At 43.4% G+C, this 27609-nt stretch overlaps 1 protein-coding gene and 1 pseudogene across 5 annotated transcripts in view; both read right to left on the bottom strand.

Moving 5' to 3' along the window:
- Window positions 1-8566, bottom strand: part of Ctdspl (CTD small phosphatase like) — a 118572-nt gene extending 110006 nt beyond the window's left edge. For all 5 annotated transcript variants that reach the window (XM_074060030.1, XM_074060031.1, XM_074060032.1 and 2 more), the window contains exon 1: window positions 8427-8566. In XM_074060030.1, the coding sequence (XP_073916131.1) occupies window positions 8427-8505 (79 nt within the window). In that variant the 5' untranslated portion in view covers window positions 8506-8566. The remainder of the gene's footprint in view (window positions 1-8426) is intronic.
- A 13403-nt stretch (window positions 8567-21969) lies between these two features.
- On the bottom strand, window positions 21970-26485 carry LOC109681568 (DET1 homolog pseudogene; annotated as a pseudogene).
- Window positions 26486-27609: the final 1124 nt, after the last annotated feature.

Below are 27609 nucleotides of genomic sequence, written 5' to 3'. Positions count from 1 at the left end.
ACAATCAATAGCTGCCAACACCAGACAGCAGAAATTTGATAAAGATTTTAAAGCTGCCATGACAAAAATGTTTCAACAAACATTTAGAGCACATTGAAAATAAATGAAAAAAAAAAGCCACCCAAATAGTTTCAGCAAAGTGGAAAATATAAAGAATAAGCAAATAGAACATTTATAACACAAAGTTCACCAACTAAAATAAAAATCTCAGTGGATGGGCTCCATACAGAATAGAGAAAACAAATAAAATCAATGAACTTGAAGACAACACAATAGAAATTATTCAATTTGGACATCAGAGATTTAAAGGGGGGAAAAAAAGCACAGTCAATATTGATAAAGCTGTGAGACTATAACAACAAAACTAACACTGGTGAAATTACCTGGAAATAGAAAAGCCCAAAAGAAATCCACATGAACATATCACAACTAAACTTCTGAAAACAAGAGGATACAGTCATGTTGGAACAGAGTTTGACGGTTTCTTCCAAAATTAAACAAAATACTGTTAGCTGTATAATCAGCAATTGGGCTCTAGGGTATTTACCAAAATGAGCTCAAAATTTATGTGTACACAAAGACTTGCACACAGATGTTTATAGCAGCTTTATTCAAACTTCTTAAAAGTTAGGAGCAAGCAAAATGTACTTCAGTAAGTGAATTCATAAGTAAACTGCTGTACATCCATACAATGGGATATTACTCAGCACTGGAGAAATGAACTATCAAACCATGAAAAGACACAGAGAAAACTTAAATGCATAAACTGAAGCTAATCTGAAAAGGCTACATACTGTATGATTCTACTTATATGACATTCTAGAAAGGCAAAACTATGGATTCAGAAAAAGAGCAGCGGTTGTTACAGGTTGCAGGGTGGGAAGAATGAGGAAGTAGAACACAAGATTTTTAGGGCTATGAAATTATTCTGTATAATACTATAATGGTGGATACATGCCATTATACATTTGTGAAAACTCATACCGTATACAATACCAACAGTGAACACTGACGTATACTTCAGGATGTTGGGTGGTAAATGATGAGTCAATACAGATTCATAAAATTGAAATAAATGTACCACTCTGGTATAGGATGTTGGTAACAGAGGAGGGTATATATATGTAGTGTCAGGAAATATATGGAACTGAATGACAATGAAAACACAACATACCAAAATTTGTTGGACACAGCCATAGAAGTGCTCAGAAAAACTTTGCAGTACTCAATGTAATGTGTCTATTAGGAAAGAGAAAATGTTTCTAATTGTCTGAGCTTCCCTCCAAGAGCCTAGGGAAAAAAAGAACAAAAGAGATCCAAACCAGCAGAAGGTAAATAAAGATATGTACAGAAATCAATACAATTGAAAACAGAAGAACTCAGAGAAAAATCAATGAAACAAGGAGCTATTTCTTTGCGGAGATCAAGAAAATTGAGAAATCTCTAGCAAAACTGACAAAAAAGTAAGATGGAGGTCACAAACTACCAATCATACAGATTCTGCATGCATCAGCAAGATCCTAAGGAAATAATAAATACTATTAACAACTTTGCACACATAAATTTGACAACTTAGTCGAAATGGATCAAATCTCGGGAAACAAAACCTATAATAGTTCATCCAATATGACAGGGATTATTTGGATAGCTCTATAACTATTAAGAAAATTAAAGTTGTAGTTTTTTAAATTACCCCTAAATGAAATCTTCAGGCCCAGATGATTTCACTGAGGAACTCCTACCAGTTCTACACAGTTTGTTCCAGGAAAAAGAAGAGCAGGGAACCCTCCCCAACTTATTTTGTGAAGCTAACATCAAACCAGATAAAGCAATGCAAGAGAGAGAGAGAGAGAGAGAGAGAGAGAGAGAGAGAGAGAGAGAGAGAGAGAGAGAGAGAGAGAGAACTACAAACCAGTATCACTTACAGGCATTAAAAACATTAACAAAATATTAGCAAATAGAGTTCACCAATGTACAGAAAGAATTATACATCACAACCAAATCAGGTCTGTTCTAAGGATGTAAGGCTGGTTCAATATCCAAATATCAATATAATCTATCATATTAACAGACAAAAGAAGAAAAATCACATGCTTACACTCAATTATGCAGAAAAAGCATACAACAACATTCAACATCCATTCTTGATAAAAACTCTCAGAAAACTTGGAACAGAGGAGACCTTCCTCAACATGGTAAATAAATCTATTAAAAAAACCTACGCTGACATTGTGCTTATTGATGAAAGACCTAAAGGTTTGCCCCTAAGATTTAGAACAGGACAAGGATGTTCATTCTTACCAGTTTTATTCAACACACTGTTAGGTGTTCTAGTCAGTTCAATAAGGCAAGAAAAAAATAAATAAAAGGCACACAAACCAGAAGAAATGAATAAAAATAAGTATCCTCATTTAATGACATGGTTGCCTGGATAGAAACCCTAAGGAATCCACAAAAAGCTTCTTATAACTAATACATGAACTCAGTAAGGCCACAGGATAGGATAAGTATACAAAGTCCATTATATTTTTATATACCAGCACTGAGCAAGTGGGCTTCAAACTTAAAATACAGTATAAATAATAATTGCTTTAAAAAGAGAACATTTAGATGTAAGTCTAATAAAACATGACTGAGACTTGTTTACTGAAAACCACATATCCCTGATGATAGAATCAAGATTGTGGGGCATAGATAGGACAGACACACAGAACAAAGGGAGAAAACAGAAAAAAACAGACCCACACAAATATGCCCAACTGAATTTTGACAAAGACACAAAAGAAGTTCAAAGAAGGAAGGATAAGACAACCTTTCCAACAAATGCAATGAAGCAACTAGATACCTACAGGGAAAACACTAACCTAGGTCTCAGAACTGACTAAAAAACAGTCTCGGAATGCCTCATGTACTTACATGTAGAAAGTAAAACTATAAAACTTTTGCAAAATACATAGCAGAAAATTCTAAAATATATTCGATAAAAGGAAATATTTATAAATTGCTCCATATCAAAATTTAAAACTTTTGCTCTGTTAAATACTGTTTAGTGGATGAAAACACAAGCAATAGATGAGGAAAAATGTTTGCAAATCACATATCTGACTGAGGACTAATATCTAGAATATGTAAAGAATTCTCCAAACTCAACAGTTTAAAAAAAAAAACAGGAAGAAGGAAAAAATTCAATTAGAACAAGGGCAAAGACATGAAGGGTCATCTCACCAAAAAAGATACACAAAAGTAAAGTGGGCACATGAAACTATGCTCAACATCACGGAAATGTGAGTTTAAACTGCAATGAGCTACCACTAAAGATCTATCACAATGGCTAGTTTATAAACAGTAACAACAACAAATGCTGGTGAGGAGAGACTGGATGCCTCATACATTGCTGGCAGGAAAGCAAAATGGTACGTTTACTTAAGAAAACCTTTTGGTAGTTTCTTTTAAAACAGTAAACATGGAACATCATATGAACCAGTAAATGTGTTAATTCTGGGCACTTATCCAAGAGAAATGAAGACTTAGGTTCACTCAAAAATGTTTATAACATGTTTATAGCAGCTTTATTCATAATATCTTAAGCAAATAAACAATTCAGGAGCATTTGATGGGTGAACAGCCTGGCTGCGGTGTATCCAGGTCATTGAATACTGTTCAGCAAAAAAGAAAAAAAATAGTAATACAGCCATAAACTATTAATACAAACAACAACCTAGAAGAATCTTCAGAGAATCATGCTAAGGGAAAAATGCAATTTAAAGATCACATACTATTTGATTCCACTTAAGTAACATATTTAAAACAACAAAATTTTCGAAATGGAGAACATATTAGTGGTATTCAGTGGACTAGGGAGGGGGTAGAGATGAGGGAAGAGAAGGTGGCTGTAAAGAGTAACATAACGGATCCTCCTGGTAATGGAATTTTTCTGTTTTGACTAGCCATTGTCAACCACCTCACAATGACAGCATAGCATACTACAGTTTTCAAAGTGTTAACACTGGAGGAAATTGGGTAGAGGAGATAGAGGATGTCTGTGTGACTTCTTATAACTACATGTAGATCTACAGATACTTAGTTATCTCTAAATATGAAGTTTAATTTTAGAAAGTAAATCAAAATGAACCCAGAAATGAAAGGAAATCTGTCACTTGAAATTATTATTACTTGAAGAGTCTTCTCTGTGCTATAGTTTTGTTAGTACCCAAGGTTAGACATTTCTGAATTAAGGTTAAGCACTGCAAACATTTGGGGAAGCACACCCACCTTGTACCATGAGGCACAAACAAACTTGCCTACAGTAATCTCACCAGGGAAATGTGTGAGCTCACAAATCATTAACTGTTTAACTAGCACTGATGTGTTCTTGCTAATACTGCTTATTAACTGAGGTTCCTTGGTTTGTTTTATTATTGTGCAATTCCCTCAAATGATTTCCTTCTGTCTAAAGAGCTGTGGGAAATTTTCTTTTTAAGTTAAAAAAAAAAGTTAAAAACACAAGTACATTTTCATGAATGTTTAAACAAAAAGGCAAAGTTCCCTTGCTTCCCATCCCAGCCTCCTTCCCAGAGATAATCACTGTTGTCAGTTTGAGCATTTCCTTTCAGATTACTTTTTGTGTATTTCTAGACATCCGTACAGTCTTGTGCTTGCGTGAGTTTTATTACAAAGACAGGCTCACACTGCTATATCATTCTTCAAATTCTCTGTCTTTAAGATTGTCTTGGAAATTTACACACAGTATGTTTAGGTCTAATTTAACTCATTCTTTCAATAGCCTCACAGTACTCTTCAGAACTGATGTATCATAGTCTAACCATTTGCCTGCTGACATAGGATGGTTTCAGTTTTTTGCTATTGCAAGCAATGCAGCCATCAGTGAAATCCTCGTACATGTTTCTTTGAGTGCAAATAAGGTTATTTCTCTAAGACAGAAACTCAGAAGTAGAACTGGGGCTGTGAAGGCACAGCAAACTCTGCTGATTGGCTGAACCAACACCTGTTCCCTCAATTTCCAGTCTTCTTTTCTCTTGCCTCCTACAACAAAGACTAGAAAAGCTGGAAAACTACTCCCTTCACTTCAGTTGCAGCTAGGAATGGTCATGTGGCCCACTTACGGGCAATTAAACATGAACAAAAGTTTGCTGGGCAGTCCCTAGGAGTATCTGCTCTTCAGGAAAAAGGGACAGACATGACCAGCACTAGTTTTTTTTTTTTTTTTTTTTTTACCTTGAAGATGCTGTGATGTGGCAGGGTTGCAGCCATATTACAACGTGACGTAAAGCCAAGAAAATCAGTAGGATGCTGGCCCTGGCATCAATAAGTTGCTTAGCCAAAGCGAGCAGCAGCCACACCACACTGCTTACTGTGTGAAAAGAACAAACTCCTATCAATTTAAGTTACAGGAAGGCTGGTTTTCTGTCCCTTGCAGCCAAATGCATTCCTGTGGCTCTTAGAACTAAATTATTCTTTAAAATGTCTGTGCGCACTTTATTTCCTTACAAAAGTCTACTAAGGTTGCCATTTCCCAAACCGTTATTTGCTTTGAAAATGAGAAGTCATTTAAATGTTTAACAGAGCTGACTATGAAAGTGTTTCACATGAAGTAGAGCATCATTTCACAGTTATTAGCCAGTCAGATTTCTTCCTCCTGACCCTTCTTGCTCATATTTCTTGTCCACTTTTCTACTGTACATTTTATTGACTTTAAGAGGATATTTCCAGATACCAAAGTACACTGAATTAAATTTATGAGGAAATTCATTTCTGTATCTTTACACTATCAACCAAATCAAACTATAAGGAATAAAATGTGTAGGACAGGCTAGGCTGACAGTGACAGTCATCTCTGAGTGGTGCTTCACCACAGGGCAAAGTGTCAAGAAGTCATTTGACTTGCACAAACACCATAGTGGGGACTTCACACTTACTTTGTAAACCAACACTTAACACTGACAGGAAGGTTTAGGGGATGGGGGACACACTGGTGAGCCAGGCAGTCCTCAGTGAGCATCGGCTATCTGGATCCTCACAGCAAACCAAAGGGGTGGTCACTAAGATTCCTATATCACAGAATAAATGATGAAAGCAGACTTTTAAAACCAACAGTTTCTTTCCTATCACAAAAACTTCCAAACATTCCAGGCCCAATATTTAATAACAAAAGGACTGTTTAACTTAAGATTACATGAAGTATATCATGCCTATATGAAGACATCGACATACTACATCTAGAAACATTGCTGAACCTGTCCAGTGGTTTGCTAATCTGAAGAAGCTGTTTCAAAGTTTGACTCTGAAGTTTATTGCCATGCTACTGAAGGCCAAAACTATGTCCACTTTTTCAAGTAAAAAACTTAATAGGGTAGGACATTAATGCTTCAGTAAGAAGAGCCTACCAGTCAGCCAATCCATCCCAGGATTGGACACACCAGGATAACAGGTAAGAATTTCACCTAACCAGTTAGCAAATAACCCATCTGATACTGACAAACAAAATAGGCTGTTAAGAATGTTAAAGATTGTTATGAAAAGCAATGTAACAAGTTGACTATAATACTCAAGCAGTATGCTTGTACATGTGTACATGGTTTGGACTTTGCATAAATTAACTCTTTGCTTTAAAAATCCCAGCAGTCAGAGGAAAACAGAAGTTTGGCAAAGGGCCTGCTCTTGGAGTCAGGTGGGAACAGCAGGAGGGCACAGACTCAGACAAATCTTTCCCTGTTTCTGCCACACCTGTCTAAACTGGAGCTGAGATCACACAAAGTACCAATACAAAGCAGGTGAGGAGCACAGGCAGCAGGACTTCTGGAGGCTTATCACAATTCTTCCCTGAGGGGACACACCTAGTCAAGGCCCTGAGGTGCTGCCCACTTGGCACAAAGGAGCATGGGGTTCACCTGGAGCACTCTTGTACGGCACAGAAAACTGTCTGGGAGATTTTGAGTTACTTCTTTTATATGGAAGAAAACTGGTCTGCAGGCACATACCATGTTTACAGTCTCCAGAGCACAAATGGGTTGACAAATCCCCCAGCTGAGACAGCCTCAGGGGACTCATTCCATGTTCATAGTGACTTGCTGAAGGCCCCCAGAATGGGGAGAGGTAGGAGACCCTTCCACCCTCACCCTGCTTCCTAGTAGGCTGTACTTCTTGGTTACTGGCATAGCGAGAGTGGAGGCTCAGGAGAGGAAAGAAATCTGACTCTTTCCAAGGTCTGCTGTGGCCAGGTCAGGCCTGGAGAGACCCAGGGGGTCCTGTTGGGTTCAGGTGTTTGCACAGCACATGGCAGGAAGAGACCTGGGCAAGCTTTAGTTACCAAAACAAAGCAAGCTAGATTGGTTGGCCTTGAAAAATAGTCTTCCACACTGCAGGATGCTAGAGGGACAGTAAACTGGGCAGCTGAAAGAGGGGATACCTAGTCTCTGAGGGGGGACAGAGACAGGAAGAAGAAGAGCAAGAAGGAAACAGAAGAAGGGGATATGGTTATCAGATTCCAAAATCAAGCCAGCGCAATGCTGGCTGAGCCCTTGGCCAGGTCTTCTAGAAGGGACACTCCTGGTACACCAAGGGGTGTTTTCAAGGGCCATTTAGGGCTGGGTCCTGGGTCCTCCCAACAGGCTGGTAGACCTGAGTCAAGAGCTGTAAAGGAAAGGAGGGGGTGCTCAGCACTGTCCTCTTTTCTCATACTCTCTCACCTACACAGCCAACTAACTAAATATACCCAGACACATGGCTTCACCAGTGAACAGACAGGTATACATATCTGTATACACACATTGTACATCACTGGAAACATTGATGCAGCATAGTCTCACTGTGTTTGCGTACACACACACATACATCCTAGTGTAAGGCCAGAACACGTCCAAATCCGCCATTTGGTGGTCTGCGCACACAATCACACACACGAAGTGTCAGGAGTGAACCCACATCCAACCTCTGCAGGCTCAGGCTCTTGCACAAACATTCTACAATCTTTCAGGCAAGTACATACAAACCGCTACATAAGATACACTCACAAAGTCACAGTCTGTCAGGAAAATACAGTCTCTATTAGATGCACACACATCCTTACAATCTCTCTGTTGGTGTGTGCACACATTCACAACCTGTAAGATGCACTGCACACTCACAACCTCTCTGTTAGATGTAAGCACTCCCTTACACCCGCTCTGTAGGTACACACATACAACCCACCAGGCACACAGGATCACTTCTCTGCTAGCCGACGCACACTCACACTAGCTCAGTGAGCAATGCACACTTGCAGCCTGTTCCAGAAGCACCCCACACCTACGCACCCTCTTGGCCAGGTGCACAAGGCGAACTCTGGACAGTCGCTCAGGGTGTGCACCAGTCGTCACCCCCAGTCCCCGCCAACCCCCCAGCTCCCCACCGCCCCCGTCTCTCTTTACCTTTCTCGCCTACGCCAGGCGTCCGGCCCTCGTCCTCCTTGGGGTTGGTCACCTGGGTGATGATGGCCGGGCCGTCCATGGGTGCGCGGCTTGGCGGCCACCCGCAGGCCCGGCCCCCCGCAGGCCAGGCGCACGGGGGCGCGGCGCGGGGGGGCGCTCGCCGCCTCCGCCGCCTGGGCGCGCCCGCCGCCCGGCCCCGCGCACTGGGAGAGGCGGTCGGGGCCCGCGCTCCGGCTCCCGCCGCCTCCTCCTCCTCCTCCTCCACCGCCGCCGCCTCTGGGCTCGAGCGGCCGCCGCCTAGTCACCATGAACCCCGGAGCCGCGCCCGGGAGAGCCGCGCACGGAGAGGCGGAGCGGGAGGCCCGGCGCGGCGGGCAGTGGGAGCGGGCGGCGGGCGAGAGGGAAGAGCGAGCGCAGAGCGCGGGCGGGAGGCGGAGAGAGGGAGCAAAGAAGGAGGGAGGGAGGGAAAGAAGGAGGCGGGCGGGTGGGTGGGTCCCGGCCAGGGACCGGTCCCGGCTGCTGCCAGCGCCGTCAGGCCGTCGGGGTGGAGAGGGGTGCAGGGCGGGAACGAAGGCGGTGAGTGGGCTGGGAGGGGGAGTCCGCGCGCAGGTTTGGGTGCAGGGCTTCGGGTGTGGGGGCGTCTGAAGGTATGGGCGTGGATAGGAGATGTGGGGCCCGGGAAAATGAGCGCGAGGGATGCGGGGAGGAGTCTGAGCGGATGGGTGGCCGAGGGCGGGTTTGGGGTGGATAAGCAGGGCCCGCGACTGCAGCGGTGGCATTGGCGGGTTCGGGGAGGCTGGAGGAGGGGCTGAGGGGCAGTGTTCCGGGACCGGCAGGAGTCGGTGTAGACACGTGGGGTCTGTAGTGGGTGCCGGGTGAGGGGCGCCCTGGCCCGGGACCGAGGAGCCAGGTGTGTCCGCAGAGGGCAGCGGGAAGCGCAGGGTGGGAGCGAAGGAGGCCTTACACTCCGGCGGCCCGCTGGTGATGAGGATTCGTAGGACCCGGGGTGTGTGGGAAGGCGGAGGGACCCCCGAATGCATGGCCCAGATGTGAGAAGGACGAATGGTCCACGGAAGGGAGGCTGTGAACCCAGCTCCAGCGTGCGGGTGCAGGCGGAACTCGCCCCGGCTTTCGGGCTGAGAGCCGGCGTGCGGGGCACTGGGTCCTGGAGGACCGACCTGGCTGTTGGCGCCTAAGGGGCCTGGACAGTGGACATTTCCGGTGTTCTGCAGCCTGGGGATCTTGAGATTCCGGGGCGCCCTGAGCTGGAGCAGGAGTGTGTGTCTGTGAGCCGGCCACTGTCAGGCCTGGGGCGACGGGCAGAGTGCGAGTGTGATGGAAAAGGGCCCCCTCTGCCTTCAAGGCTCTGAGCCCTTTAGCGCGGGTTTCATCATCCAACTTGCAGGCCTCACTCGCAGCCCAGTCAGCCAGTAGGCGGGGCAGTGCCGTAGGAGGGCGGGTTTGGAGGCGGGCGGCAGGCACTCTCCACCAAACAGGAGGCTTGGGCGGGCTCACGGGGCGTGGCGTCTTGAGGCGGAGTTGAGTGGGCCCCTTGGGAAGCGCGCCTGTCTCCGCCCGCCATTGTGCGCATGCGCACTTCTAGCCCCACCTTGGCTTTCAGGAGGAGGCTAACTGGACCTTTCTGACTTCACATCTGGAGCTGGATGCCTCCTGATCGATTGCTCACCGGGGAACCATTGGCCTTCTCCACGGTTTTAAAGAACATTTCCTGCAGCGCCTGTGTGGGGGTGAGGGGGTGGGGAAAAGGAAGGGTGTTAGCTCACAGACCTCACTGGGGCACCCAGAGAGGGAAACAGCCGGGTCTGGGCTCCTGTGCCCGCAATACGTGGGATAGCAATTCAGTGATGCTGTAAAAGGTTAAACAAGGTTAGACAAGAGGTGGGCATTTGCCTCCAAATACCAGACCTTAAATGACATCTGGTACTGTTCATAGGGGTGGGGGTGACAGCTCCCCGTGGGGTGTCCTTGCCAATGCACCTTTGGAACCCCAGTGAATAGGGGCAGTAGAACCATGAGGGTTGAAGTGCCCTTTTGTTCCTGGTGTAAGTAGCCCACCCTCCAGGGCATGACCTCTTCAACCCTCCCAAGTACAAAATTGACCCCATGGCACCTAGGACTTCCCTTGTCCCAACTGCTAAACATTTGTTATGAGGATAAGACTGGCCCTAGGGCCTGGTGAACTCTAATGTTCTCTGAATTCAATTGGTAAAGACTGCTGAATTTGAAAAGGGGGGTGGGGTTCTTCCATAGATGTTCTGGGAGGGCCTGGGGATATGGTTCTACAATTTTTGGCATAAAAACACAGATTTTGCCAATTTGATGAGGCATCTCAAACAGCTCACCAGAAAAGGCAAGGTAATGGGAGCATTTGAACTCATTGGTCACATGCTTCAGGCCTGGATTCCTTTGGCTAAGGGTTGAGTGAAACAGGGTACTTGCAAAGCTTCTGTTTATTTAGTTAAGGCTAACAAGGAGCTCATCACTCAAGATACAGGCTCACAGGAAGCAATGTTCTCTGTGGCCTCTTCTGCAGCGATGATTCCACAGGACCCTCCAGTAACAGTTTTCTCAGATCACTTGTGAAGTAACCCCAAATAACAAACAAACAAAAAACCCCAAACACCTTACCTTCATCCAAGTCTATGTTCAGGGCTCAAGCAGGAAAACAGCTTGCTGTCAAGAATTTTAAGTCCTTGTTCTCCATATTTCATTTATATAAAATTTTAACTTATTAATAGATATAAAAGAAAAATATTCCCCATAGCCCTTAAATTACTTTTTTCCTCCATTTCTCCCTGTCCTTGCCTATACACTGACAAAACTTTTATGTAGCTATGAAAATAACCAAGTTTAAAATGATAAGGTTAGCCTTATTCCATGTCATGACAATAGTCATATCTATCATAAATGATTACATAATATCTCACTGGGTCTTAGAAAACACAGTACCTTGGCTTAACTGCTGAAGGAAAGATTTCAAAAATTATTGCAATAATTGATCAGATGTGAGAAGAAAATATATCTTTATCTTAGATGTTGTTTAAGGTGAATCAAATAATTAAATACAAGATGCTAACAATTAAATATACCAGAACAAATTTGGGCAAATTCCTTTTGAACTTGGATAAGAAAGGCCTAAAAGTGACAAAAACTACAGAAATTACAAAGGGTATGATAGATAAATTTAGCTGTATTTGTTCATTCAGGAAACATTAAGTGCCTTCTGTGTGCTAGGCTCTGATATAGACACGGGGCAACCCAGTGTTGTCTAAAATGAGGATTATGAAGTTGAGCTACCATTCTCTCACATAGTCAGTCATGGCTAATGGCTATTCCTTGGGGTCCTGAAGTCTCCACGCACTTTGGGACTCTGGGAATTTGAACGGAGCCGCCCCAGTGACCCGAGGACAGATGGCAGCTGTTGGAGGTCAGTACACATCAAATTTCAGAGAGGGGAGTTAAAAACTGTTAAGACATCCCAGGAAATCTGGGCAGAGCACTGAAATGTTGCTGGAAATCACATTTCCTAGACTTTGGCATAAACTTAGCCAATGAAATGAAAGACTTCCACAATGAAAACTATAAAACTTTGAAGAATAGATGGAACAACCTCTATATTCATGGATTGGCAGGATTAATATTGTGAAAGTGTTTATACTACTGAAAGGACTCTACACTTTCAGTGCAATGTCCATCAAAATTTCAATCTCATTCTTCACAGAAATACAAAATTCATGTGAAAGCACAAAAGATCCTGATAACAAAAGTAATCCCGAGCAAAAAAACCAAAAAAACAAAAAGCAACACTGGAGGTATCACAAAATTGGACTTCAAATCATAGTACAGAGCCATAGTAACAAAAACAGTATGGTTCTGGTATAAAAACAGACAAAAAAGACCAACAGATCAGAATAGAAGACCCAGACATAAAACCACATAGCTACAACCATCTGATCTTTGACAAGAGCCAAAACATACTCTGGAGAAAAGACAGCCTCTTGAAACAAGCAGTGTTGTGGAAAGTGGTTATCTACATGCAGAAGACTGAAACTAGACCCCTTGTCTCTCACTCTGTACAAAATTCAACTTTAAATGGATCAAAGAGTTTAATGTAAGACCTGAAACCTTGAAACTCCTACAGGAAAACAGGGAAGATACAGGCCTAGGTAATGATTTTCTAAATGGGAATCCAATTGTCCAAGAAACAAGAGCTGGCTTAATTTTTTATTTAAATACAATTCTTTATGTAGGAAACTAGTGGATAACAGTTTTTTTAAAGGGCAAATGGAAAATGTAGGATGGACCATGGCCCTACAAAGAAAGTGGTACACAGAATGAAAGAGCAAATATCAGAATGCCAAGGGCAGGGGGACATGAGGCTAGGGCTAGGCGGGGGCGGGGAGGGGTGGCAAGAAATGAGCAGAGGGCTGAGGCTGTGGAGAGACTGGCCCTAAGGAAGGAACACTAGGCATTGGAGATCAGAATCTGGTGATGGATAGCACTCTGAGTAAGACAACCCTATAAACCAGAAAATGGTATGGGCATTTCAGGAGGAAGGAGTATGGAAATGATAAATTGCATATGGGTTCAGAAGATTCCTGTTGACTAACAGAGTGGGTCATAGGCAGTATGAGAGGCAGGGAAACCGACAGACAATGTTTCATCAACAGAAAAGGAGGTGGTGGCATTTGTGGTATGGAGAAGGCTGCACAGATCCAGATACATTTTGGAAGTTGTATGGACAATTCTTGCCTACTGGGTTGGTTTGAGGAGGGAGGGATAAGCAAGGAGAAAATGGCCTTCTAGTTTCTGGCTTGGGTGCCCAATAGAGAGTTGAGGGCCCTGTGAAATGTACTCTGGGTCTGTCATTCCCAGCCTGTCCCTGCCTGCTCTCCATCTTTGAATCTTCCTCCAGGATCTGGTTCTTGATCTGCCTTGTCTCTTCTCAGTTTTGTGTGTCTGCTACTGTCTATTGGTGTCTGTCTTTTTCTGACTCTAGCATCACAGGGCTGTCACACAGTCCTCCCACCTCCCTCTTTCAGGAGCTGATCCTGAGGGTAACTGGTCTCCTGGTGGCAAGGGAGACAAGTAGAATCTGGGCAGAGATTCCTGGTGGCTAGTCAGTTGAGTACAGAGTGGAGCTTGCCCACAGGTCTCTCTCTTGAGGTCACCTTGGGATTTGGATGAGGTTTCTCTAGGAAGGTGCCCTTCTCTCCTACTGGGACACAGGCCCAGAGTCTACACCCAGTTCCAAAGTGACCTGCTTCAGCCTAGGCAGGCCAAGCCATGCCCACACAAGTATGTATTGAGTGCCTTCAGTGTACCAGGCTTGGGCCACATGTAGTAGACAAAGCATCCAAAGAGATACACTGTCTAATGGAGGAAGCAGAGGACTAATCAGAGGGTAGCAATGAGAGAACTCATTTACTCTCCTGACCATCCAGGAAGTCACCACAGATGAAATAGTGCTAACAAAGTCATTCACAGAGGTCTCAGTTTTCTGGGTAAAGGGACCTTTGCATCTGATTGTCCCAAGGGAAGGCTTCATCAAAGACAAGACAGAATGGTGGAGGAGGGTGTGGGGTTCTGAAGGCCAGGTTGAGCTTAGAATTTAGCCTGTGGGTGATTTGGAGACACATTTCCTGAACAAGGAGTGCATACCACTTAAGAAACTAGTGCAGATCTATGGGTAGAAGTGAAAACCCAAACCAGCTCAAGCAACAACAGGGCTGTATGGACTCAGGTGACCCAAAGCATGGTAACTGGTCTAGGCTGGAGATGCAGGTCAGTACAGAGCAGAGTCTGTGAATTCCAGTTGAACCAGGAAAGTGGGAAAGCCAGAGGGTGACTTATACCCCAAGGCACTTTGTCTTGCCCACACAGGATGCCCCAGGACATTACCCCTAAAGGGTCAACAGCTCATCCTTCTGACCGCAACACTTATGTTCCCTCAGTACCGTGATCCTTCCCTACCAAGACCTGCTTTCCTGATCACACATGGATTCTTCAATCAAAGCATAAGTCCAGTGACTCTTGGGGCTTCCTAGCTGTCTTCTCTCTCTGATCCCATCTCCACCTGCCCTCTACCTGACCCCAGGGTGTGTGGAGGGGAAACCTGTTCTCACCTATAGACACTTAACACCCAACAGTAAAACACCTCCCCATATGGGTTAGTGATGGAGCAGGTGCAGTCCGCCCCCTGGTGGCCACCATATTGGGAGGTCTGGTTCAAGTCCAACTGTATAGGAAGTGGGCCTCTCTACATGCCAGCTACTTGGGGTAACCATAGCCAGAAGGGTCCAGTCTCCACTGTACCCCACTATGATGATTTTCACTTCTGTCCAAATTTCCTGAGGGTGTTAACAGAAAGTCCTGAGGGGGCTGTGCACTTGTCTGGAGGGGTAGTGAGCAGGGGAACTACAGTGATGCCCCCCACCTTTCCGCTGGCCGCCAGTCTTGGAGGAAGGACATGAAAATGTTGGGTGGGTGCTAGCTACTGGTGGAGGAGAAAAAGGCAGCCAGCCAGAACTCCTAGGCACAGAGAAAAAAGGGCATTTGATATAAAGTTGGTGGTCAGACAGTGTTTGAGGAATTTGAGAGCAAGACAACATGGTTTGAGATAAACCTTGTGGCTTCAGGGCTGAGATGGAACATTTTTAGGGTGCCTAGAAACCCAAGAAGAGTTTCTGGAGGACACCCATCTTCCCTACTACCTTAAAAATTCCAGCTCTACTTTACCCAGAGAACTTGGGTATAAAAAGGGAACACACCCCTGGCTAAGGTGCCCCCTGAAAACCCTGGGTTGGGGCCTATCATGAACCCTATTAGGGAGGATGAACCCTGGAGCAGAGAGGGCAGGCTGTGGGTGTCTTCAGCCCAGGAGTGGATTTTTTGCTTCTGAAGGGGCAGAGTGTCTTGCATTGATTTGGTGACTACAGCCCACTGAGGTGGGATCTCAGACTTTCACCATCTACCACCACCAGCATGGATTGTCCTTTAATTGTTCCTCTTTATCATGGGGACCAGTTACCACATGCCAGGCTCCTGGGGCTCATCTTTCTTGGCTACTGGCATCTATGGGCTCTCTCAACCTGGCCCATCTATAGGTGACCACTTTATTCTCTGGTCTGTGCCTATACAGGCTGTATTGGTAGGGTGAACAGAACACATGTGGCTGAAGTTTTCGGTGAGTTTTATGCCACACATCATCCCTAGGCATATGTATATACCAGTGTGTGCATGTGTGTCTTTGCCTGTGTGTGCACGTGTGTATACATTTGTGTGTGACCCTATCTGGAAAGACTGTTGCCTTTTTAAGTCAGTCATGGCATCAGGTAACAGGGGGAAGCACACGGCAGCTTCTACTGGCATCTTTCCCACAGGCAGGGCCATGGCAGGGCAGGTTTGGTCACAAACACTTTAGTGCATGCAGCTACATGCTCATTTGTACAAAGGCTCATATACATGCCAGAACACAAGGCCCACACGTGACAAGGTTGTCTGTTCAGGCTTGTTTCTCCTTCCCTATCCTCCCTTACTCTCCATTTATCAGCACCAGCAGCACTACCCTAACCCTTCAGCTGCCTTCCAGCCCAGCCTCCTATCATTTTGATCTTGAACAGGTTCTCAGAGCCTCCCCTTATGTGCATGGCCACAGATGAACAAGGGAGCTGCTATGGACAATTTCTACTGGTCACAAGGACATCCCCAGAGGCCTGGGTGGTGTGAGGGCTGAGCTCAGAGTCCCCCTTCTGTTGGCCACTATCTGTCACACACAGACAAGTCACCTCATTAGTTACCCCAGCACACACTCTCAGGCACCACTTTGTACACTGTCACTCTCCCCCTTCCACTGCTAAACTTGATTCTCAGATGGAGTTCTTAACCCCAGTGAATGATCCCTGTGGCCAGTCTGGCTCTGATTGTCCTGAGGCCTTGGGAGGCCCTCCCAATGATGCATGCCTGTGGCTAGAATGGGTAGAGCAGGAGGTGTGTAGGAACCTGGAGAGGAAAAGGCCCTATCTTAGTTGAAATAGGCAAAAGGTCAGCAGCTTCCTCCCTCTGGGCTTTGCTTCTCCAGGTAGGAACTAGCAGATGATGGTCCATTGCACAGAAGTCTCCAGTACAAGTGCAAAACAGAAGAGGGCATTTTACATGTGTGACTGAAGAAGCAAAATTTTTAGGTATTCTGGAGCCATTAAGATTTATTTTTTAAAATATGAATAGCAAAATCTTTTGGAGAAATGAGAATAGCCAGACCTTGAGAGTTTGGCTAGACCTTGAGAGTTTACCAAGGCTCTTTACCTTAAACATTTGCTGTCTGTATGAGTCCCTGATAGCTCTTAGTAAGAGCAAGTGTGTGTGTGTGTGTGTGTTTGTGTGGGGCCCTGCCTGCTTATGGTGCACCAAGCCACTGTGTGTCCCCACAACTGATGGGCTCCTGTGGCTGCAGGAACTGGGGACCTTCAGGAAAGGACCAGCATGAGGGTCCTGGAACAGGGGCCCATTCTAGGTTTCAGAGCAAGACCATCTAGGAGAAGTCTATTCATCTGGAAGAGAAAACCATTATCTGTCAGGCCTCATGATGACTAGGACCCACAGCTGAATTCAGAGCCACTCCAGACTGGGAACTACTGTCACTCTAGACAAGTCATTTGTCACGAAGGCAATGCAACTACGTTTTTCCATCACTGCTTCTCCGTAAATGTGTCTGCACAACTAACTCATTTTCCTGGTTTAAATTCCCAGTTTAAATTCTGGAGAGGGAGAGAGGAAATCAGTTTGGCTTATCTCATTACAATTTTTCAAGTTATTATGGTTGTGTAACACATTATCCCTAAACTTAGTGCCTTGAAAATAAGAACTATTTATATGCTTATGAGTCTGCAATTTGGGCAGGGCTTGGCATAGATAGCTGGGTCCTGGTTTACACAGTGTCACCCAGGCTACTGGAAGGCTGGTGCTAGCATCATGTGAAGGTCACTTTCTCACATGTCAGTTCATGCTGGCTGGCATCTGGGAAACCTACAAATGGTTGTATGGCCATATTTTTTACTTCCTGTACACTGATGTTTTCACATCATGGAGTCTTGCTGACCTTGGAGGGACAGCCCCTTCCAGGGCTGATTCCTAGAGCTGGCAGACAACTCACCTATAAGGTGCCTTCCACATGCAAACCATGAACTGAGAACCACACTAGAACTATATCCTTTGTCAGGCTCTTGCACTAGTTGCACCAAGACCAGTACCAGACAATTAGGGATGATCTCTACATCCCAGAATCTGCAACTGAAATGATTAAACCAGCAGATCCTGAAACTCCTGCTGTTACCTTCCTGAAAACCACAATAAAAGTTTGTGCCATGCTTTCCCATCCTCTCTGACCTCCTTACTGATCCTGATGCTTCTTAGTTACCCCACCTGGAAGTGCCTTCTTAGGATCTGATCTGTTGGCCTCATCATACCTAAATAATAAACTTGATTTGTGTGTGATGCTGATTACCAAACCCAGGGCTTCATGTATGCTAAGCAGGTGCTTTACCCCTGAGCTACAGCCCCAGACCCCAAAATCATTTTTTATTTTTGTTTTTATTATCTATATCTATACACACATACATATTTTGGTGGGATTGGAGTTTGAACTCAGGGCTTTGCACTTGCAAAGTGGGCACTCTACCACTTGAGCCATACCTCCAGCCCAATTTTTATTGTATTTTAATTACTATACATTAATAAAACACGGGGGTTTCATTGTGGTAATTTCATATATGTGTGCAGTGTATTATGAACAAGTTAACCCCCTCATTATATTCCCATTCTCCCCTCCCCTCCCACCTGTCTCTCTTTTTTATTTGGTGTTTGGTGGGTTTCATTATGCTGTCTTCAAACACATATGGGTAGCATATTTCAGCTCCCTTTTCCTCTCAAAATTTTTGCATTCCCCCTCCCCCTACCATTGATCCTCCCTCAGACCATCCCCCTCTCACTTTTATGTTTTATTATTATTATCATTATCACTATCATTTTAGGTCTAGGTTCATAAATTAGTGAAAGCATTCAATATTTGGCTTTTTGGACTCCATATGATGAGTTCCAGTTCCATCCTTTTTCCAGCAAATGACAAAATTCCATTTCTCTTTATGCTGAATAATATTACATTATATATACATATATATATACATAATATATAATATTATAATAATATTTTCATTATCCATTCATCAGTTGTTAGGCACCTTGGCTGATTCCACAGTTTAGCCATTGTGAACAGAGCTGCCATAAACATGGGTATGCAGGTATCTCTCTCGTATACTGATTTACATTCCTTTGGATATATGCCCAGGAATGTGGTCATGGATAGGTCTATTCTCAGTTTTTTGAGGAGCCTCCACACTGATTTCCATAGTGATTTCCCCAGTTTACGTTCACACCAATAGTGCATGAGTGTTCCAGAGCACACTAATTTTTGGGGCAAGCAGGCAGGGTTAGAGCGAGAGAACTGCTCTTTTTTTCTTTTTTTAAACTAAATGTTGGCAGCTTGTGAAGCTTAATGCAAAGAAAACAGTAACAGTGTGCTTTTAATCAAGCTATTCATTAATACAGTGTTTATCTGTAAATTTCTGACTGTCATTTCCCATACTTCATTTTCCCTGATCTATCCTGCCTCAGTGTTATAGGTGTGTACTACCAAGCCTGACTGCTCTCCCATTTTTAAATGTCTTTCATATTAAGGGTATTGGCCCTTTATCTGTGACATAGATTGCAAATATCTTCTCCCATTTTCTCATCTACCTTTTGATTTTGTTTATGGAGTTTTTGCCAAGAAATGTGTTTTAGTCTCATGTAGTTAAGTGTTCTAATCTGTTCTTTTGATGCCACTGGATTCGATCTCACAGATAAGAAGCTTTCCCTGGACCCAGATTGCATCAGAAGCCATTGTGTCTTCTTTGAGTACTATGTGGGTTCATTTTGTACAGAGTGATCTCTGCTCCATTGTAGTTTATACTCCTGTAAGGTGTGAAATAAGGATCTGTATTATGTTTGTTCCATTGTTCCAATGGTACAGTTCTTCCTGCACCACTTATTAAAGTCAACCTTTGACTCCATGATCTGAGATGCCACCTTACTGGATATTCATTTTCCATATGTACTTAGGTTGATTTCTGGACTTTTTATTTTGTTCTGCTGATCTATCTGTCCATTCACACATTAGTACCACACTTTTAGTTATAGGGGTTTTATACTTTTAGTTATAGGGGTTTAATAATATGTTTTATTGTGTGGTAATGCTGGTCTCTGATCTTCATGATAGCTTGTCCACCCTCCCTCAGTATATTTTCTAGATATTGTTGCATGTTTATTTTTCCCCCATATGAACTGTAGCAAAAACTTTTATATGCTTATTTAAAAAATTTGTCCTTAAAGTGTTCTTTCAAGTACATATTTGATACATTGTAAGAACTTTTGTAAATGCCACAATATACCCCCATCCAATGCAACAATAAATAAATAAATAAAATTTAAAAAGAAATGGGAGAGATCACATGAAAATCTGGATTTCACGTTTTTTCTTGAAAATGAGGAAGATCTATGACCATGGGCCTTTCCTTTCCACATGACCTCGTGCATAGAGCCAAGTAGCCACTGTAGGTCTGACGTGGGCCTATGGTCTCCAGAACTACACAGTCCTCAACTCTCTCTGAGCTCTCACCCATGACTTACACATGTAAGGCTCTTGTGTGCCATCTGAGTTGGTGACTCTGCCTTTAAGTGATCAGGAGGAGAATACACCTTGTCCATCCTTAGCCATCCATTTCTCTACCCCACAACACAAATGTTCTGAAGGGGATTTGTATCTGCTTTGTTCCCTGCTGTATATCCAGGGCCTGAGAAGAAGGCTTGGGGCATAGTTGGCACAAGGTCAGTAATTGTTCAATGAATGAATGTTTATAGGTAAGAAATAAACATATTCTGTCTCCAGAAACTTAAAGCCAGCACACCTGAGTAGGAGTTAGTTGATACAGCCCTTTCAGAGAGCAATTTGTCACTATCTGTTAACACTGCAAATGCACTGGGCAGTTTTCTTCCAGATCCTTTTCTAGAAATTTCACAGGCAAAATGATAGTGTACAGAATTAGTTATTGCAGAAATAATAAAAGATTGGAATGAGCATGAAGTTCCCTCAAAAGGAGGCTGATTAGATGAATTATGGTTTATACACACATAAGAAAAATGGGGTACCACAAGTGAAAAAGAATAAGGATACTTTCCATGAACTGAGAGGGAAAAACACAAAGCACAGAAGAGTGTGTATAATAGGCCACCTTATGTGAATAGAATGAAAAACAATTATTTGTAAAAAAAAAAAAATCTGAATGGATGGACTCATAAAAAAACAACAAGGGAATTGCTGAGGCCTGTGGCAGAGTAGTTGCCTAGTATGCAGGAGGCCCTGGGTTTGATCCCCAGCACTTCAATTAAAAAAAAAAAAAAGAAACAACAGGGAGGAGGTGTGGTGAAAAAAACTGAGCAGATGGAGACAGGGTGGGAGGTAAAATTTCTCTCTCTCTCGCTCTCTCTCTTCTCCATGATTCTAAGGAATAATTTTAAGCTAAGTGTTTATGCATATGTAGTCTGTATATACTTATAAATACGTACCTATAATAACTATTAAACTAAAGTTACTATCTTGATATATGGTGCTTGCTAATTCTATTTGGACAGAAAAGACAATGAAATATGTTTCCACTCCTATTATCTTGCATCAGTAATCCCAGACAGCAGTTTACAGGTTGACAGTTTATAAACTACTTCTCCCTGTGGAGAGAGAGAACAGGTTCCAAGATGGAAGGTAAAATCAGTGCCACAGGGATGGCCCACCAGATGCTTCATGTTAAAGAAAGTGAAAGGCCCCAGCTAGTGAAAATTTCACTAGGAATTGAACAAAGAAATAATTTATAGGAACTATAGTTCTATAATGATAGAAAGCAAGGTCTTCTAAATTATTAAAATCCAAATTCAGGAAGTCTTCAGAGAATGACACAGACCTTACCTATTGTGCAGTCTGGCACATGGCATATGATCAATGTACAATGAATTTTTTTAAGTAAGAAAATACCAAGGCTTTATTTTTTCTTGTAAAGACAGCTCTGCTTGTTGCATAAATGGAAAAGAGGTGCACAGTTCTCATGAGTAAACATAATTTGTCTACTGCAGGCTGCAGACCATAATCCCAAAGAAGTGACATGAAGGGCAAAAGGTATAATGCTTTCATCTTCACAGCAATAACTGCTAAATAAACAAAAATTAAATGAACTTAAGTAATGGCTGGGCATTCCCACATGGAAAAGTCAAGAGGAACTGAAAAGTCTCATCAGGTTTTGTCCCCTCGCTCCTCTGTCTGGCTCTGTCCCATGTGAGGGACACTAGTCTGGAACCCACACAGCTGGCAGCCAGCAGCTTTTGCTGAATCCACAGAGAGGAGAAAGGGGTGAAATCCTGGGAGGGCAGACAACCTGGCTGTAGTGAAGTGGAGGTATAGCAGAGTTGCTTGTGGAAATTGACAATGCACTCTGTATTAGTCCTCTCTACAGAGATAGCAAAAGGCTAAAAAGGGTGAAAGGTGAAGGTAACGATATATAGTGTGGTCTAGTAAGCTTGCCTGTATCTCATACTTGAGCAGACCAGAGTCACAGCCATAGAACTTGATAGGGGGATCTCCACAAGTCTTAGGTGGCTCCGTGACTGACACCCAATTGTTATTGTAGCTAAAGAGAGACAAATCCAGGTAAAGGCTACCACTTAAGACTGGGCACAGATGGGGAGCTGACCCAGCAGCCAGCTCATTGCCTCCGTGTGTCCTCCATACTTGGCGTTTGTAATTGTGTCTTTGAACCTGCACTGGATCTGCCTTGAAAAATTGTTGCTGGAAACTGTGCAGGGTGGCATTATGGAAGAAATCACAGAAGTTCTCAAAGATCTCCAAAATCTAGTCTGATGTAGTCTCAAGCACAGCTTCACCTCAGTCGTCACCATATTATACATCACCAAGAAAGACTCCTGGGATGGTTCTGTGACACACCAGGTCACCATGTCCTCATTGTATTGATGAACAGATGGTTTTTGTCCACAAGCTGCATGTACCACATTTGCAGCTGCCACAGTTGGTCAAAGTTCTGGAAGAAGCGCTTCTCAGCCATGGCACTACCATCCTGTTCTCTGACACCACAGGTACACCAGCAGCCAGTGTTTCAGGGAGTTGATGAAGGATCCCTGAAGGGACTGGCCTTGCCTGTCTCACTGTTCCACTGCACTTCAGGGAAACAGCTGACACAGTAAGCCTGGCGTCCTTATAGCAGAAGTGGCCTATGGTTTGCACCACAATGGAAGGGCCCTTGTAAATCACCTAGAAGAAATAGATGGTCTGCTGCTGCATGGACAAGATGGCCAGGATGTTTTTGTACAAGTACAGCCTTTGGTTGTGTGACAGGACCACTTTATTACACTTAAATGTGCATATATTACATAAAGGCAAGTGTGAAGGGATGATGTGCAGGGAATAGTCCTTTAGACAGGACCTTGGGTTGGGGGTCGCTGACTCACCGTTCTGATACACCTCATAGAAAGGAGGGTGCAGCTCATCCAGGAAGTAGATAACCAAGCCCACAATGACGAGGTTACATTCCTGGTTCAGGTGCTCACTGTTGGCTGCCACATTGGTAATGTGCAGCAGGACACTGAATAGGATCTACCCCTTGTATCCCTGCAGTTGGTCCTCTGCTGTCTAGCAGCCCTGGTACTCATGGATTTCAAGAGATGTCTGGTCAGAAGAAAAAGCAATAAAGTGAATGCTCAGATGAGAATTTACACAAGAAGCATGGAAGCTTTCCTATGTTGACAACTGTGAAGTTGGGGAGGACGTTCTGGTGGAAAACTCAGACCTGGTGCCAGTGGATACCTGCCTTGCCTAAGCTGATCTGCTGGTTTTGGATTCTTCAGGGTTTCCTGGCGGAAACATGCCGATCCATTACACTTCTCGGTCCTGTCCTAGCTGAAGAGGACGGAGTCAGGGATGCCCAGCCTGTTCAGTTTGCATCAGCCCCATCTCTGCCCCCACCCCCTCAAGACCCTGGGGCAGGTGGTTGCATGTACAGTGAATTTTACATCAGAAAACTTATAAACAGAATGCTGTTACTCAGATTAAATGGATGGATCTGGATCTGTATTAATATAGCACATATAAAAATATTTAAATTGGGGAACCGAGAGAATTATTAGAACTGATACTGTGGCAGACAATGTTTTTGAGTGTGTATATCTCAGTACTTGCCTTTTGCCCCCCTCTCCCCCTTTTTTTTTACCATATACTTTATTTTTTGTTCTGGAATTGCAGTAGTTTGGAGTTTCTAGCTGCTTTACAAAAATTCTCATATGGCAAGTCGCACCCTTGTGGATAGCTGAGAAACACAAATTTTTAACAGTTTTGGTGTTTTAATTCTGTATTCCACAGCTTTAGGACCAAATTGCCAAAGTAAAATAATATTTACATTTAATGAAAAATGTTTTAAATGGATAGACTTAGAGCATACAGTTAGGCATTCACACACACACACACATGCACACACATGAACACAGGAACACAGATATGTCACAGAATCTACATGAAACACTGTGAGAACAATGTAAATATCTTAGATTCAAAATACACTTCTGTTGCCTTTATGTCTTTAAATGAATAATCTTAGTAATAATGAAATTTTAGAGAAAATATTGCCAAGAGGAACCCATTGATTTAACAGTATTTTAAGAGTAAATCTCCCTGGCAATGATACAGTTTTGAAGTAGGGAAAATAGGTTAGGAAACTTGTATCCTTCTGTTGTGGTTTGAGTGTTCTGTCTGTCAGCTAGGTCTCTTTGGTTTGTAGTGCTGTTCAAGCCATCTATTTCCCTATGGATATTCTGTCTGGTGGTTCTAGCCATTATTGGTCATAGTCTCCAACTGTATACTTCTCCCTTCAATTCTATAAATTTTTATGTCACATATTTTGGGGACATATTTGAGGACTTTATGTTTACAATTGTATCTTTTCAGTGAATTCATACTTTTATCAACTCATGCTGACCTTCCTTATCTCTTGCTACCTTTTTGATGTAAAAGGGGTGAATTTGTTCAAAGTACTGTATGCATCAATGGAATTATCACAATAAAGCCCCCTTGTATTATTAATGTATGCTAATTAAACATCTATTTGCCTGATATTGTCATCATTATTAAAATATAATGTTTGCATGGAATAACTTTGTTGATTCTTTTCTTTGTTTTTGTGTCTTTGCACTCTGATTCTTTGAAAACAGCATGTACAGATCATTGTGTTCTAAATCCATTCAGCTAATCTCTGCCATATAATTGGGCAGTTTAACCCATTTATATTTACAGTAATTTCTGAGAGGAAAGCCTTACTTCTGTCATTTAGCTGTTTTCTGTATATCTTATATGCTTTTTTGTTCCTCAATTCCTCCATCACCATTTTTTATGGATTTAGGTTTTTTTTTTTTCAGTTTTGAGGATCAACCCAAGACCTTATGCATCCTAGATAAGAATTCTGCCACTGATCTACACACTCAGTTCTTTTAGTTGAGTTTTTTGTAGTCATCATTTTGATTCTCTTTTTCTTTCTTTTCTTGAATAACCTTTTAGTTATTTTTCATACTGGCTATATTTGAGATTACAATAAATATCTTAAACTTACAATGGCCTACTCAGAATAATACCAATTTAGTTTTCAAATACTCTGCTCTTATATATCTCCAATTCCTTTCCTTTATAATTTTCACAGAATATATCATTATATATTGTGTTCCTGTTAGCATGGATTTATCAATAGATCAATGAATTTTACTTTGAAGTTATATATGAAAAAAGAAGAGTTATAAACTCAAAGTGCAACAGTCATGGCATTTCTAATTACCAATCTGTTGCCTCTACCAATGGTCTTCATTTATTCATGTGGCTTTGAGTTACTATCTAGTGCTTTTCATTTCCACCTGAAGGACTCCCTTAATCATTTCTTATAGGGCACCTCTACTGCTAACAAACTCCTTTACTTTTTGTTTATCTGTGGATGTCTTAATTTCTCCTTCATCCTTAAAGGATGTTTTGTTTCTTCTTTCAGCACATTTTATCTTCTTTCTTTCTTTCTTTCTTATTATTTTTTAAATTATAAATAAAATTATTAATGACATAATTGGAAATTCTATTTCTTTGCTCATACTGTTTGTGTACAATATTTACTTTGTCCAGTTAACTCTTTTCATTCTTTCTTGCTCATTCATTCTTTCTCTTATCTCATTCATAATATTTTTCTTTTCTTTTATCATTTTTACATTCACTCACACAAGTATACATTGTTTGGACCACCTCCCCCCATGGAAATGCCAAAATCACTGCTGACCTCCTCTGCTTCAACTGCCAGGGGCTCCATCTTCCTTCAAAAGAAAGTCAAGGTCCTCACATTGCTACCTGGCCCTAGACAGTCCTGAAACTTATGCCTACCCAGTCATACTTTCTCACCTTGGGCCTTCTCACTGTCCCACAGTTTGTAAGCCCACTCCCATCTAAGAGATGGGTATATGCTGCTCCCCTCCCTCCTCTCAGGTCAGGCCCTGAGTACTGACCACTGTTTTCTGCAGTCCTGTCTGTCCTTCTTGACCCAGTAGAACATTAGCTCCAAGGTACTCAGGCTTTCACACAGATCTGGGGCCTGGCTGAGCTGAGTGAGGGCACCAAGGGAATGCCCTTTTGCCTGGCTCACCAGGTTGCTACTATATATGTTGCCATCGTCCCCATCCAGCCTGATGTGGATGATGCAGTGCTTGTTTACCTTCTTGTTGTAGAGGAGCAGTGAGGAGCTATAGCAGCAGACCATTGACACAGGGTCCTTGTGGGCACTTGTGGGGGCCACAGGGGTGGCAGAAGCTGAGGAATGATGTTTGGAGATTGGTCTGATGTAGGAAACTCCTGAAGATGCCCAAGAGGCCATCTCCCAGAACTGTGGGGACAATAACATCAGCAGAAGCCTAGTCCCTGCAGGACACCCAAGTCAGATCTGGGGCTTCCAGATACTCTGTTCAGAGGTCCAGGGCTTATAGGCCACTTGTGTGGACATGGAATAGAGAAGGCTCACACCAGGAAAGAAAAGTGCAGAAAGGGCAGATGGTCAGCTTCTCCTGGTCATCACGGAACTCTGGGATAAGGCTCATGTTGGCCTCCTCCACATCAAGATTGGAGAACCTGCCAAGTGCATTGTGAGTGGGTCAACAATGATGTCCCTGCTGCTCAGGTGGGGACTGTACCTGGGCTGATCACAGGGCTTGGAGTGGGAGCTGTGGCTGGTACTGAGCTGTGTGTTGGGGTCCTGGTGACGGAGTGGCTGGCATACTTGAAGGGCCAAGTCACATACCCATCCCTACCCACTCACTGCACTTTGTGCTTGATGCATCTTTCTCAGTTATTGGTCAATTGTCAGTATCCATTTGCCCTGGCCATCTGAGAGATCACCCCATTCCACAAACAAGGAAATTGAGGTCCAGAGAGCTGAAGCCACTCACTCCAAACAGAGGGGTGGTCAGAGGTATCCAACATCAGCCTGTCTGGCTCCGTAGCCCACAGACTCTGCTGTTTCTATCCCTTGCTTACCCAGGCCTAAGCACTTACTTGCTCCAAGACTTGACCCTGGCTGTGTTCTTCTTGATTTTAGGAATGTTGCTGGTCAACTTGGATGGGGACTTCAGCTTACTTTATGACAGCTTATAGCTAAGGCAGAGGCTGGCTGTAAGGTGACTAGGAGCGATGCAATGACTCCCTCCCAGGGCCTTCCTGGAAGCCTGAGCCTCAGTTCCCAGCCATTACCAAGCAACAGTGTGATGCTGACCCATGGCTCTCTGGCTCTCTGGAGTTGGACACAGGGACAGTCCATTCTTGAAGCCTCAATGCCTTCCCAGCCTCACCTTTCAGTGTCCTTGAGTTGCTCTATAGCCTGCAGGCCCCATAGTGTTACTTGGGTGTGGTACTGTAATTGTTGAAGCCATTTGATCTAAGTAATCACTTCAAATTCCTGGCCCAGAGAAGGCACAGTGGTGACAGACCTGGGTGTGCTAGGTGGGG

The sequence above is a fragment of the Castor canadensis genome, chromosome 17, assembly GCF_047511655.1.
Source record: "Castor canadensis chromosome 17, mCasCan1.hap1v2, whole genome shotgun sequence".
Classification (NCBI taxonomy): domain Eukaryota; kingdom Metazoa; phylum Chordata; class Mammalia; order Rodentia; family Castoridae; genus Castor; species Castor canadensis.
The sequence above is the reverse complement of the archived record's forward strand: the minus strand, read 5'-3'. Positions and strand labels throughout refer to the sequence as shown.